General features: G+C 41.6%; 1 protein-coding gene across 3 annotated transcripts in view; it reads left to right on the forward strand.

Moving 5' to 3' along the window:
* Positions 1 to 14,559, forward strand: part of sh3pxd2aa (SH3 and PX domains 2Aa) — a 151,246-nt gene that overhangs the window by 97,821 nt on the left and 38,866 nt on the right. The window contains exon 1 of one of the 3 annotated variants that reach the window (XM_028592505.1): positions 865 to 1,120. The exons of the other annotated variants lie outside the window; for them this stretch is intronic. Coding sequence (XP_028448306.1) covers positions 1,009 to 1,120 — 112 coding nt within the window. The 5' untranslated portion in view covers positions 865 to 1,008. Of the gene's footprint in view, positions 1 to 864; positions 1,121 to 14,559 lie in introns of those variants that run through there. 3 annotated transcript variants of the gene reach the window in all.

Consider the following 14,559-nt stretch of genomic DNA (forward strand, 5'->3'; position numbering starts at 1 on the left):
GTGTGGAGGAAAGGCAGTGTTATGGTTTGCATTTCTGCAATGTTACAAGTCTCGAGTAAATTAAGAAGACATTTTTCAATTTTCTAAAAATGAGAGTTGAGTTGTTTGATAACGCAACATCCAATCCAAACAATGCCAATCAACTGAACACCGATAGTATTTGCATCACCAGTAGAGCAGCACTTCACTTGTTAACCTTGCCTTCCCGCTGAAAAAAATCTGTTTAGCAATCGCAGAGCTGGATTTGATTTTCCACGCACGCAGCCACTGACAGCCAGCAGCTTGCACAACTCAAGAGAACTCAGCAGAAAGCTTGGCACAAATAAACCGCGTCCCCATCGTTCTCTCCGCTCTTATCTATACACTTATCACGTGTGTATTCATTTTCACTAAGCTATCTTGGCTTGCACATCTTTGAGTGATTATGTGTGCCTTAGTGAGACAGTTTTGAAACAGCTTGTAATTTTGCCGTGTCTCTGTATGATTCACATAGCATTTCCTTTTTGCCCCCTGTCAGCACAAGTGAGATAATTGTTCAATTAAGTTTTGACAGAGTAAAAAAATTGCATGGGAAATGATTTCTTTTGTCATGTGGCTTTTGGTGAAATTGTACGCGAGAAAGCCTTCTCAAGACTGACTTCAAGGACATGTATGTCTTAATTTCCGGCTCTCTTTTCAGATTTGTTTGTGAGGTTTTGAAATGTCAAGGGTTCCTGTTAGCCCTTGACTTGAGGGGAAATTCATTTTTCTTATGCAACTTTGATTACCAGAAACTCTTTGGAGTGAGGTACATGCATCATTGAAGGTTTTGTTTAATGAATATTCATAATTGTGCCTTAGTCATTTTCTTCTTTGATTCCATTTCTCAATATCTGGCCTGACAGCATCTGCTCACCAGACTCATCTGAAAGCTCCATTTTGAATGTGAACATTTAACATTAATCAAAGCACTTACAGCAATATGAGCAACTTCTGAACTCTGAGGAACTTTTGCCACGAGGGGTTCATATGTGTGCTGTCGTCATTTGCTGGGCCAAAAAAAGTGGAGCAACAGCCATGATGATGATGATGATGATGATGATGATGACATCACTCGGAGGCCATGCCAAGGCAAACACATGTGAGAGCTCGTATAATATCCCACAAACCCTTTCCCGCTTTCAAGGCTTTACTGCAGCCTCCTGTTCTGCTCGTGCTGATTTACTTTGACGTTTTCAATATAGAGACACTGACAGTTTGGCTGTTAATTACAGCTTTCTTTCCTTTTTTTTCTTTAAACATCCTAGTCAGTATATGAAGTCTTTTAATCCTCTCCAAGCAAGACTGAAATCCATATTTTACCTGCTTTTTTTTTCAAATGCAGATTTGCAGAGCACAGATGGTATCACACATTAATCTGCTGTTCCTTGTTCCAACGTCGAATATTTCAACCAGTTTTTAAGTGTCTACAGGCTTGACCCGATATAATTATGAGTTCAACTTCAGAGTCGGATGTTGTTGTTTTGCCTCTGTGAGAAGCTATTGACCCTGGATGTTGAGACCCAGCTGTTTCACTGTACAGTGTCAAGAAGACCCATTGTCAGCGAAAACTGGTTAAATTATGAGCTGTGTACGAGGCGGGGATGGAGGTGTAAGTGGATGAGTTTGCGTGGGTGGTTATGTGTGTGTGTGTGTGTGTGTGTGTGTGTGTGTGTGTGTGTTCTGTGTCTAAGTATCCTTGCAGAAGTATCTTTAGGAACTGCTATCTAGTAGAGGGAGATTTATGTAGCTCCAGGGTGGGGGTTGGACGGAATTGTCCCTGAGAGAGGAGTAGAGGCCACTGTCCTAGTTTTCTCACTTCTGGTTCCTCCTCGGACATGGGAACCATGGAGTGTCTGGAGAGAGGAATGTCCCAGCTGGAAAAAAATAATTCCGCATATGTGACCAGTTAAATGATATATGTGTAGGACTAAGGAAAGGCAAAAATGTCTTGATTCAGAACAAAATTGTGATTGAATCAACTTGTAAGCAGACCCTACATGCATAAAATAATATTTGAAACCTGACCTGATCCAAAGGGGTCCAATTTAACCCAAAAAGGCCAAGGACTGAGGAAAGGCAAAAATCCACACACCTGTGTCAGATACAGAGGTGTCAAAAGTATTCACATTCATTACTCAAGTAGAAGTACAGATACTAGGGTTTGAAAAGACTTCTGTAGAAGTTGAAGTATCAACTCAAGCTTTCTACTTAAGTAAAAGTGTAAAAGTACTGGTTTCTAAACTACTTAATGTATAAAAGTAAAAGTAATGTAAGGGGTGAAAAATGCCATTAAGAACAAAAGCTTAGCCCACCCCACAGGGGCCTATAGTGCACTACCCCACCTCCACAAAAAAAACATTTTTCTAAAGGCCATAATGACTATAATGTTATATTAAAATCATACCTGCAAACTCAGAAGGGCTGAAAAAGGTGATACATCTCTGAGTCTGTAGCTACAGCAGCTACAGTCTGGTGTTACAATCCTCTACAGTGAAATACAGACACACTTTTACACCGTTTAGATGTCAGCATTTTACCGTGTTTACTCCAGCTGCTAGCTAACGGTAGGCTAACGTTACCTGCTGTCGAGTCTAGTGTTGACTAGCGTCCTCTGCGGTGATGTTTCAGTTCCCTCTAACGTCCGTTTTCGGAGCATCAGAGAGAAGTGCAGGCATTTAAGTGGCACCTAATAAGGCACCGAAATCCGCATTGCTATTCGGTCCGGGAGATAACGGTCGTTAAGGCACCGGTGCCGTATTAGCAGGTGCAGGTGCGATGTGAACGCGTACAAACCAATAGGGTGTCGGAATGGTATATGTTTATACTTCTTATCCAACCACAATCAAATTCACTCTATCTGCATAATGAAGTGCAGGTGATTGTTTGACAGGGCCTCATATCCCTTTTGGATTAGGTCTGTTTGTTCAATCACAAGTTTGTTCTGGATTAAGACCTTTACTGTCAGGCTTGACTTATCTTACAAGGAAAGTAAGCATGGACACTAGGGCTGGGCGATATGGAGAAAATCAAATATCACAATATTTTTGACCAAATAACTCGATATCGATACCTCAACAATATTGTAGTGTTGAGTATTGGTGATTTCACAAAATATTTACACAATGAGATTTTTGAGAAATAAACATCAGTAATTTGTGGATATAATGACTAAGTGGGTAAAGGCAAATAATAGAACAGTTACAACAGTCTGGTAAGTTCATAAAATGACATCACTTTACTTTAATGCAGCCTGTAAAACCAGGAAAAGACAACACTTATGCCATATTACAATACTACGATATCCAAAATATAAGACGATATCTAGTCTCATATCACAATATTGATATAATATCGATATATTGCCCAGCTCTAATGGACACTAGTGGGTGTAGCCTGGCTCCGCCCTCCTACGTACTGCTGCTCAATTTTCATTTCCCTTCAGTACTACGTCTGGGTTTGCGGTATATTCTTGGTTTTTCTCCGGCCAAATATTTAGCGGTCCAGTCAGCGAACAGAGGGAGTGGCCGAGAACGATGACATTGAGGACGTGTGCTAGAAAGATGCGAGCGAAGATATTTGGTCCATTGTGGCAACGCTGCCAAATATCCAGAAGTTAAAGCCCGATCAAGAACAATATTTGCTGAGTTTTGTTGGTGGCCATGATGTTGTGGCCCTCCTCCCCACGGGGTTCGGGAAAAGTTAGATTTTCCAGCTCGCTTTGTTAGTGGTGAAGGAGTTGGCTAAGGCTAACGCTAGCGATGCTAATGCTAAATATAAGCCAATAGTTGTCGGTCTCCCCTCTTGTTGCACATCAAACGTCACAACCAAACGTTAGCGATTGGTTATTATTGAGTACCCGCCTTCAAGGAAGTTAACACTTGTCAATGGAGAGTGGCCAGACTCTCTGTACAAATGAAATGTACCAGAGTCTGGTAGGACCAGGCTTTGTTGTGATAGCCTTTGGGTCTAAGACCGTGACACTGCCTTTGTTGCATGTTATCTCTTCCTTTCTCCATGCATTTTCTTTTAGCTCTCTATTGTCTACTATTTAATGAAGGCACAGCGCCCAAACAAATACTTGATGTTAATCATACACGTTTTCTCCCTCACTTTCTGATATCCTCTCAGAGAATGAATTGTAAATTTAAGCAACTAGCCTTTCACTCCACAGTGACGGGGGATTTTTTTTTTCCTTGTTTCATCAGCCAAGACTAATGGATCTGCCAGGAGGACCTAGACACTGAACTGCAAACAGGATCCTTTGAGTTAGTGTACCGCTCAAGCCACAACACCAGCCGGAGAAGCCATTTGCCCAAATGTCTTGGCCCTCCTTGCTGCCAAGTTTCAGGGGCATTTTGTCACAGTTGATTTAAATAGATTAAACAGATTGGTTTACCCCTCTACACCTCACATAGAGTACGACCTTCTGTTGTGTTACCAGATAGTACTCATCCTTTATTTCGGAATGCAAAAAACTGTTATGTTTTTGTGGACTTCAGTGAGAAATTGCTATGGCCTACATGTAAACATAACAGACATCTCTCAGTTATGTGGTGGTGTTGCGTGTCAGTAGTCTGAGGGAGACCAATGCCAGGGGTTTTGGCAACATTTTACCACCACACCTTTCCCAGTGCCCAGGAGATCTGGTGAGGCAGGCAGCACTCGGTCCAACCCATAACACATTTCCAAAGGTTTGCCCTGTGCTTTGCTTGTTCTAGCTTGAGACTGTTCCCTGTGCAGATTAGTTTCATAAGGAGAAAGCCTTGAGCTAAAATGTAGTATCAGAACCTCACATTGCATTAGGTCATTTGCACTACAAGCTCCATTTGGCTTAGAGTAAGCCTTACCTTAAGGCTATGAAATAATTACAGCGTTTGTAGTGGCTGGAAAATGTCAAGAAATCCCTCTCAATTGATGAGTTTAGTTTTTTCTTTAATTACCAATATATTAGACTACCTACCCCTAAAGGCTCTACCCCATGTGTTAAGAAAATGTAGTCTGAAGCTTACATAGAAACTTGGTTTTAAAGTTTGAGGCAAAGCTCGTTATTATGATCATTCACTAACAATGCCCATCGTAAGTTAATATATTCAATTTACTATGATATGAAATAGAAAACAGCCAACACTAATCCATTAATCAACTAATTGTTTCAGAACCACACCAATAGCCCAATTGAGACTACGACAAAGTTACAATAAATGCATCTGATAATATTGCCTAAAGATATGAATGACATATCTTTGGTTTATGGAACCATTGTAAAACTAAAAGGGCACTCAGAGCTTAGACCTCTGCCAAAGTCATGCCCTATCTCGCAATCCCAACAAAAGTGAAAAATAATTTGTGTATATGCCTGTGATTCGGATCCGCTGCAAAATATAATGGGTTCCTTCTTGGCCAATGCTACACCCTTCCACCAGGTTTCATTAAAATCAGCCCAGTAGTTTTTACGTAATCCTGCTGACAGACAGACAAAAAAACAAACCAACAAACAAACTGAACCGTTAACATTACCTCCTTGGCAGAAGTAATCAAGCTCAAAAACTCTTAGCTGCAGAATTCATTTTATTAAAATATATAAGTGGACTGTCAAAAACCATAAAACAACAGTGTCAAAATGTGAAGGGATGCATTATTTCCATTTGACAGCCTTCTCTGGAGGGAGCTTTAAAATGTTTTGCATAGAAGCTAGCTTGGCATATCCTTTGCCTTAGGCTGTCAAATGTAGCCTATGTATTTAATCAAGGTGTACTGAGGGCTAGCTTAAAGGATGTTCTGGATCAGAGAAGGCTGTTTTGGACAGAATTCAAATGGGAGGCTGGAGGCGAGCATTAGCATTGCCCCCAGGCTTTAAAACAGACAGCCAGCATCGATCAGGGTGGTACGTCCTGAGCGCAGAGATGAGAGGCCTAGTTTCATTCTCACACTTTTCTATCTTAACCATGTTAGCTAGCTTCATCCTTAGACAGTGAAACAGTTTTAAACTGCTTCAGTCACTTCATTCTTAGAGTTGAGCTCAGACAATCTGGGGATAGCAAAGGCTCAGAGGAGTCTACTTTAAGCTGACCAGGGAGCCACCTTCAGGGCTCAGGTTTAAAAACATGTTAAAAAAAAGCATGTTTCAATGATCACAGAGATGTGTACAGATACTGGCTGCTGAATGCTCTGCATTTCTTCTTTAAAGGTCCCATGGCATGAAAATTTCACTTCACTTCACTATGAGTTTTTTTTAACATTAATATGCGTTCCCCCAGCCTGCCTATGGTCCCCCAGTGGCTAGAAATGGCGATAGGTGTAGCCCTGGGTATCCTGCTCTGCCTTTGAGAAAATGAAAGCTCAGATGGGCCAATCTGGAATCTGCTCCTTATGAGGTCATAAGGAGCAAGGTTACCTCCCCTTTCTCTGCTTTGCCCGCCCAGAGAAATTGGCCCACCGATGAGAGAGAGACATCATGGCTTTCAAACGAGCAAAGTGGCAGTTGGTCAAGGCCACACCCCCACCCTCCACCTTGGCCCCCCCTCTCTCCTCCTCAATAGCTACAGACACAGAAATGGCACATACTAAGGAAAGCTCATTGTGGGACTGACTCTAGTGGCTGTAATTCTGCACCAAGGCTGAATTTTGGGAAAGAGACTTCAGATACAGTATTAGGGGACCACTAAGGTCTATATAAAAGAGACTTCAGATACAGTATTAGGGGACCACTAAGGTCTATATAAAAGAGACTTCAGATACAGTATTAGGGGACCACTAAGGTCTATATAAAATCATTCAAAGAGCACCATGTAATGGGACCTTTAATAAGCATGATGCTAGTGTTAGCACAGAGGGGTTTGTGCTTGTATGTGTCACGGGAGGTTTTAGCTAGATGGTGGTAGCACATGCTAGCACACACACACACACACACACACACACACACACACACACACACACACACACACACACACACACACCATATGGAGGATGAATGCAGAGGTTTAGCTTGACCCCACTGAACGTGATGTGTAGTCAACGCTGGTTATTGAAAGCCCCACCACCGGCTATCCCCTTTCACTTGTAACAAGTCTGGCTCAGTAACAAGACCCCCGTGTTTTATTAAAAAACTTCAACCAGGTAACATGAGCTTCAAACTGGGATGTAATGCTTCCATCTTACAGTGTCAATAAAGACCAGAACCTTGAAACCAGCACTGACCTTTTAGGAAGAAACGGCATAGAAGGGGTTGGGTTCCCCCTCATATATCCTATTTTTAACTTAAGACAAGCTTTGAAGTGTCATTAAATGGTATTCCACCAAAAAATCCAATCTTCTGGATGTAAAACACTCACCCTCTATGCTTGAGAGGTTGTGTGTAAAAAACTTTTTTTTTTTTCTTCATGGTGAAGGGCATTTAAAGTGGATTCCAATAGTGACACTTATTCATAGCAGAACCGTGTTTTATTCTATTCAAACTTCTCATACGGTAGGAAAATGTGTGTGGTGCTCAATTTCTGGAAGCATATCCTCCCGTTGTTAATTGACATTTAAAGGTTATGTTGATAACCTTAAGGTTTTTTCATCACAGGAGGAAACATGGGAGCCTCCTAGATAACTTGGCCATACTATAGTTAAAGGGTAACTACTTTTTTTTTTTTCCCAATCTGGGCCCTATCTCTTATGTTTTTGTAACTGATAGGAACAACAATTTTTGAAATTGGTCCAGTATTAAGCATGAACGCTGTAAACGGTAGCCACAGGCCGGGCTGCAATATAACCCTATATGGGGCAAATGTTCAGCGTCAGTTTGGTCCACTAAAAGAGCCTTTTTCTTGCAACTAAATCGCTCAGATTATTATTTTACATAATTTTGTCAGACAATGACAACATTATGTAAAGGATCCCTTCCGAGATAGACCTTTAAAACCTCTTTGAGACCTTTCTGGTTAACCAGAAACAGTTCTGAGGGCTAGCGCTAAACCCACTAGACTCCATTTAAAAAAGCAATACTTTTAGCGTGTATAGAGCAAACATGTTTTCACATGTAAATTGGTAAACTATGTGTTTATTTCAACCAAAACTAGAGTTGTGATGGCTGGAAAAGTTGACCCATGACGGCTTTTCATAGTTTTATTTAGTTTCGGTCGACTTTACTGGAAATAAAGTGTATTTTACGATGCTAAAATTACTGTTTATTTACATGGAATGTTTAGCAAACACAATTTTGCGGATGTTTTAAAAAAAAAGGATCTTACTCTTTAACAGAAAGGTCGACCTCATTAGAAATCCTTTCCATAATGTTATCAGACACTTAGAATAGTAATCTGAGCCTGTCAGTGTCAAAATGAGCACTTTTGTCAAAGTAAATACATGCTATAAAATTAATTGCCCTATTAACTTACATTGTAGCTTGTTTCGCCGTTGCCCGACTGCAGCGATCTCGCTTAATACTGGACCAATGTCAAAGATTTTTGTCTAAGTTTAAAAAAAATGGTAGTTACCCTTTGAGGGTTCTCATTTTTAAATATTTCTGACATTTACCATTTACTAATTTTGTTGTTCCATCAATCAACTCAACAAAAAAAGTGCAAGGCATGTACATTTCCCTGAGATACCTAATCCTTCTTCTCACCCCTACTTATTAGAGCTGTCAGTCTTACTCTATAATACTATTCAAGTTTAATTTTTCATTTTTTAAATATTCAAATAATATTCAAATATTTATTGCTCAAATGCAGCCTTATTATTTACTACACTACTCAGGCTTATGCATTGTCAATGCCACTAATGGCATGTGGTCGTTCTGCCACTCCCTCCTGTAATAACGTTACTCGGTACGTAACATTAGCCTTGTGATCTTAAGACCTCACAATGCCTTGTCTTTCTCACTCCCACTAAGACCGGCTGCACACTGGCTGCGTCGCGTGAGCATGTCAGCTGCGTGGCGTGTCCGTTTTTATTTCGGCTCCCATGTTAACAGGTTAGAGCTTGCACACTGCCTGCTGACACGCACGTTTCAAACGTCGCTCGAGCTTGAGAAATAGGACCGATGCCTATTTTTCATGCGTTCAAGCATTTCCAGGAAAAATAGAATACGAAAATGTATTAGTGTCAAAATGACATATAAACATGTCATTTTGAGACTAATACATTTAATAAATGACATTTTGATGTTTGAAAGTCCCAAGGTTTTGACATAAATGCAGATATAAATGTAACTTAAAAAAATAATAATAAATAATTATCGATTTTCAAATATTGCACCTGTCAATACAGAACGAGATATTCTGTAGCCTATTTTGCCGTCGACACTGTCGACGTTGTCTTTGCTGTAATCAAATCAGTATATATTAATGTTTATCAATGGAAACATACATGTGTCCAGACAAGGCTAGCAGCAGCAGCGCCGCGTCAGACATGTTTCTGGTTTGCAACAACATAGAAAACGCCACGCAGCCGCCACTGTGCGGCCGGCCTAACTCATTGTTCATCAGACGTGACAAGACAAAAGCATTTTGTTTTCACATCGGGAAGGCGTTGAGAAGTGGGAGATTAGCCAACATATTTATTATTATTTTTTTTACATTTGAATAGCAATTCCAGCATTCGAATAGTGCTGATTTATTTTATTTACACACACACACACACAGTGATTTCAACCTGTTAAAACAACAGTCCACCCCTGCGTTTATTTATTTATTTATTTATTTATTTATATTTGACTTTCGGAATTACTTCCAACATTCCTGTTACTTATAGACTTTGTGTGGACTATCAATGTAAGGGATTTCTTCTGACTCACCCATTTGCTTGGAAGTACCTCACTGATGAGTTATGGGATATGTAAAGGGAAGCAAAGCCAATGGGCAAAAAAAAAACAAAAAACTGTTGTAATCGCAGTTACTTATTTAAGGATTCAGTCACTTTGCAACAATTTTATCTAAGTCAGAAAAGCATTTGTTGCCGTTTAAGCCCATGAATGTAGCTGGTGTAGTCCATTTTAAAGATAATACTATGGCTGATTTCACAGCTGCTTTTAGACAGCAACATTGTTGTGCTGCTATTTTAGCCATATTCTTTGAATCTCCCATTCTGCTTACTCTGCAGAAAGATAAGACAGCAATTCAAAACGTTCCCCCACGAAAAGCAGCTCTGCTTCCCAGTGCTCGCTGCTCTTCAGGGGATCTGTTCCTAATTAGAAGCCGAGAGGAGGACACAAGAATGACTTGTGGGTTCCCCCTGAATGTCTCATTTCTAACAGACAGTCAAGGCTATCTGATGACACTCTTGATGCTCCTTAAACGAGAAACCAAAAGGAAAGTGTGCAGTGTTGTTTTTGGACGGGGAATTAGTGCGGAATACTACAGCTTTGATGCCCCAGCCAAACATCTGCTGGATCTCCCTCTTTTGTCTTCTTCCTTTCTAACTTTCCCCATACCACTATTTTAATCTCCCCCTCCCCCTCACTATGTTGCTCTCTTCCTGACTGCTTTCCTTTCTTTCGACCTTACTTTTCGGATCCTGCGTCACCTAATGGATCTCCCATTGCTCCGAACCTCTCCCACGGTGACCAGGCCTGTGACGGCCAATGATAATCTTGCTCTGCTGAGTTGTTGTTACCGCTGTATTCACCCTGACCTCCACTTTGCCTCCGCAGGAGAAAGCAGCCAATTATAGCCTGGCAAGACATGGTGTAGCTAGAACCTCCAATTAGAGCTGTAAGAAATGCCAATTACAGCCCCTCTACTGTATTCATATATATTCATATTCATATTGTTAGTGTGTGTGTGTGTGTGTGTGTGTGTGTGTGTGTGTGTGTGTGCGTGCATGTGGGAGACAGCAGGTGTTGCCGCATAACCTTTCTGAATATTAGTCATTAGTTGTTGAATGCCTCATAAATCCTCCAGAACAGTTGGGTCTGTTATGTCAGACAAACTAGCTAGAGAATGTAAATCAATTTAGAAAAAAAAACAACAACACGGTTGTTGGATCTGTTCTATTTTAGTGTGTGCTTTAGGTAAAGAAGTAGGCCGGCGTTTCACTTCACCAAGCACCTTGACAATAATAATAAAAAAGAAAGACCTGACACCTAACAGGAAATAAGAACTCATGTTCTCATCAAACCAGCCAATAGCACGCTTTATAGCTCAGGTTCAAGTCCATAGGACTCTTGGATTGCTTTGCTCATCGGTGTGACTCACTCAAACACACGCACGCACACACACACACACACACACACACACACACACACACACACACACACACACACACACTGTGATTTCAACCTGTTAAAACCACAGTCCACCCCTGCGTTCTGCTGTACAGATGGCTCTACAGTATGCACTTCATTACCTGAACACCTTTTTTATTCGTCCTGCTCTTCATTTTCACAGCTGCCACTGTGCCGAACCCACCCACCCCACCAAATGGCTTCAGCCAGTGTGATTTGTGTTTTTCCACACAGGCCGTGTACATGCACTTATTTATCATGTCTCAGAGGAAAGCTGATATGTTTTTTCTCATTTAACCCATTCAACCCCTTCTGGGGTGCACTTTGGCTTTATTTGAAGCCACACTGAACTCCATATTAGGCAAGGATATCATAACACATTTCTTTTTCATCCATTTGTTGGAAGTTAACATCTGAAGTCTTAATCTCCCAGACCTTTTAACAGGACAAACTGTTAGTTTCACCATGTGCAGAATGGACAACAGAGGTAGATCTAGAACGATCAAATGCTCGATTCTGATAAGTTAATAATCAAAAAAATAATTATTTAAAAGTTACTGTCTCCAGACAAGTACAAATCAGAAAACAGAGTGACTGAAAGAGGATGGGATAATGGACAACAACTTAGAGTTTAGGCAAGAGTGCAGAAAAAAAATTATCTAATAAGACATACATAAAATAATCAGGCAAAACACATATAGGCTGTTCATCTACTTTATCACATTACATCTGACCACCTCATGTTTCATGTTCTAAGAAGCCAATTATCCACCTTCAAACATGACTGAGCCTCTGACATGGAAGATTACTGTGAGAGAAGGTGGCTTTCACAAGCATGTTTAAGGCTTAAGCACGGAATGACTACAAAACAAAAAAACCTCAGTAGACAGAACATTTCATTAAAACTTGTGTGACAAATATATTTCAAAATCTAAGCTTTGTCTAGGAAGTGATTAGCTAACTCTGAGTAGCAAACTCAGATGTATATGTATATTTTTTTAATCACGCATGGAAATGTACATAAAAAATTGTTGCATCGATAATCGGTTTAGAATAGAATCGTTGGCATCTGAATCGGAATCGAATCGTGAGGTGCCAAGAGATTACCACCCCTAATGGACGACATACGAGCGATTTTTGTTTTTCTTCAAGCAAGGACTGAAATCAACCATGTAAATGTTGTCCTCAGGCTGAAAGGCAGTATTTAAGGATATTAATATTGCACTCAGCAAAGTTCAGGGCAATGTGACTGTCAGATCAAGAGATAAACTGTGTACAAAGTCCAAAATGGAAAGGTTGGATTGTCTGGGAAGCATAGATGTGCACAAGCTAAAACTTTTTGGTCCTATCTTGGTGTCACATGAAAAGTCCCAATGTCACCAAAAACATCAGGATTCATTCTCTGGGTGGATGGATTCAGGCGGAAAACAGCATTCCGTTAAAAACCCACAAAGGGTTGCGTTGGTTTGGGTGTGTTGCTTTATCTAACAGTAAGATGATGAAACACTGCACAGCAGTTAAAATGAAATGAGGAATAACTTGACAGGGTAAACAGTAGATTTATCCCTTTCACGTTACAAACTAATCCACTAACAATGTGCAATTGCATGTACTTGACTGGCTAGCTCAGTGGGTTGCCGGATGATGTTGCATTGCGTTGCAGCAAAAGTTGAGCCAGGGTCAACATTTAGTCGACCAGTCCTGTTTGTTTTGCCAGAGTCTTCTGTGTTGCCCACCCCAATTCAATGCAGTGGTCTTATTCACTAACTCCTCTAATCCAGATTTCCCACTGGGCGCGTTCTGTGCTGCGTTCTGGTTTTGTTGCGTCCTCGGCCACGCGCCATACCACACCAGGAGTGTGTCAGAAGTGGAGCCTCTTGCTGCCCAACTCGCAGATGTTATTATCCTTACAAGTACTTGAAAGAATAATAATGTGTTTATTAAGCTAGTGTCTACCATCCACTCCAAGCACTCCTGCAAGTGAACTCCATGCCCTCTCTTTTCTGGCGTTGAATGATGGATGGCCTTCAAGATGAATCTCTGGCCATCCACTGTGTTGTAAAGGAGACATACAGTATACGATATTGGGGGTTGTCTTTTAGTAAATTGACCGGATGCTTTCGCTGTTTCACTTCCTGCCCGGCTGTTCAACCTTTCTGAAAGCAGCGCACAACACACCCGGTGGAAAATAGGGGTAATAGAGTGCAACAGTGTGGTTCAAGAAGTAAAAATCCATAAGGATTTTATTTATTAGCCATAATGTCTACACCATCCAAGGTAGACTTACCACGAGCTACGAGATTGTAAAACAAAGGTTTATGCTCTTGTAGAAGCCACAAGTACGTATGAAATCGACCCCAAAAAAGTAACCTAAAGTTCTTTTTCTAACTTCGTTCAGTGTTTCACTATGGGAGATATAGACCACTCCCGGATTGCCTGAGATCTCCCGAAGCCAAATAATATTGAACCGAGAGTCACACTAACCCCGGCGCCGTAACCTCCAGCACAGCCTGTGCCAAGGACGGTCCGGAAACATCGAGCCTGTAAAAGCTCACAAAAGTGTGAGGTGTAGCCCAGCTCACTGCTGCACAAATTTCCTTCACTGACACACCCCTAAAAAGGGCCCATGAAGTGTCCATGCCCCTTGTGGAATGAGCTCTCAGACCTTGTGGGGCCTGTAAGCCTTAACACTCATAGGCCAACGATTTGGCCTCCACAATCCAGTGGGACAGCCTCTGGCGGGACAATGGCTTACCCTTGTGGGGAGTAGCCCAGGACACGAACAGCTGATCCGCCTTTCTGAACCCAGCTGTCCGACTCACATACATGTGCAGAGCCCGGAAAGGGCATAGCATGTGAAGTCTTTGCTCCTCTCCTGAGGAGAAAGGAGGCGGGTCGAAGTCCAAGAGCTCCACTGAGGGACACCTGTAGGCTGACTCCACCACCTTAGGCACAAATGCTGGGTTGGGCCGCAAACAGACTTTGGAGAGCCCTGGGGCAAATTGTAGACAGGTAGGCTGAACCGACCAAGCCTGCAAGTCACTTACTCGCTTTGCAGTGGTTAAAGCCAAGAGCAAAACTGTTTTAAGAGACACAAACTTCATCCCCACTGCCTCCATAGGCTCGAACGGGTGATGAGAAAGGGCGTCCAACACGACCGACAAATCCCACAGAGGAACCAGGGGCCTGGAAAGTGGGAGCTTGCGGCGTGCCCCTTTCATGAAGCGACAAACCAAGGGATGTTGCCCTGCCGGCTTATCCCCAAAACCTACGTGGCAAGCTGAAACAGCAGCCAAGTACACCTTAATTGTGGAGAAAGCTTTCCCTTT

Source organism: Perca flavescens, chromosome 2, assembly GCF_004354835.1.
Source record: "Perca flavescens isolate YP-PL-M2 chromosome 2, PFLA_1.0, whole genome shotgun sequence".
Classification (NCBI taxonomy): Eukaryota; Metazoa; Chordata; class Actinopteri; order Perciformes; family Percidae; genus Perca; species Perca flavescens.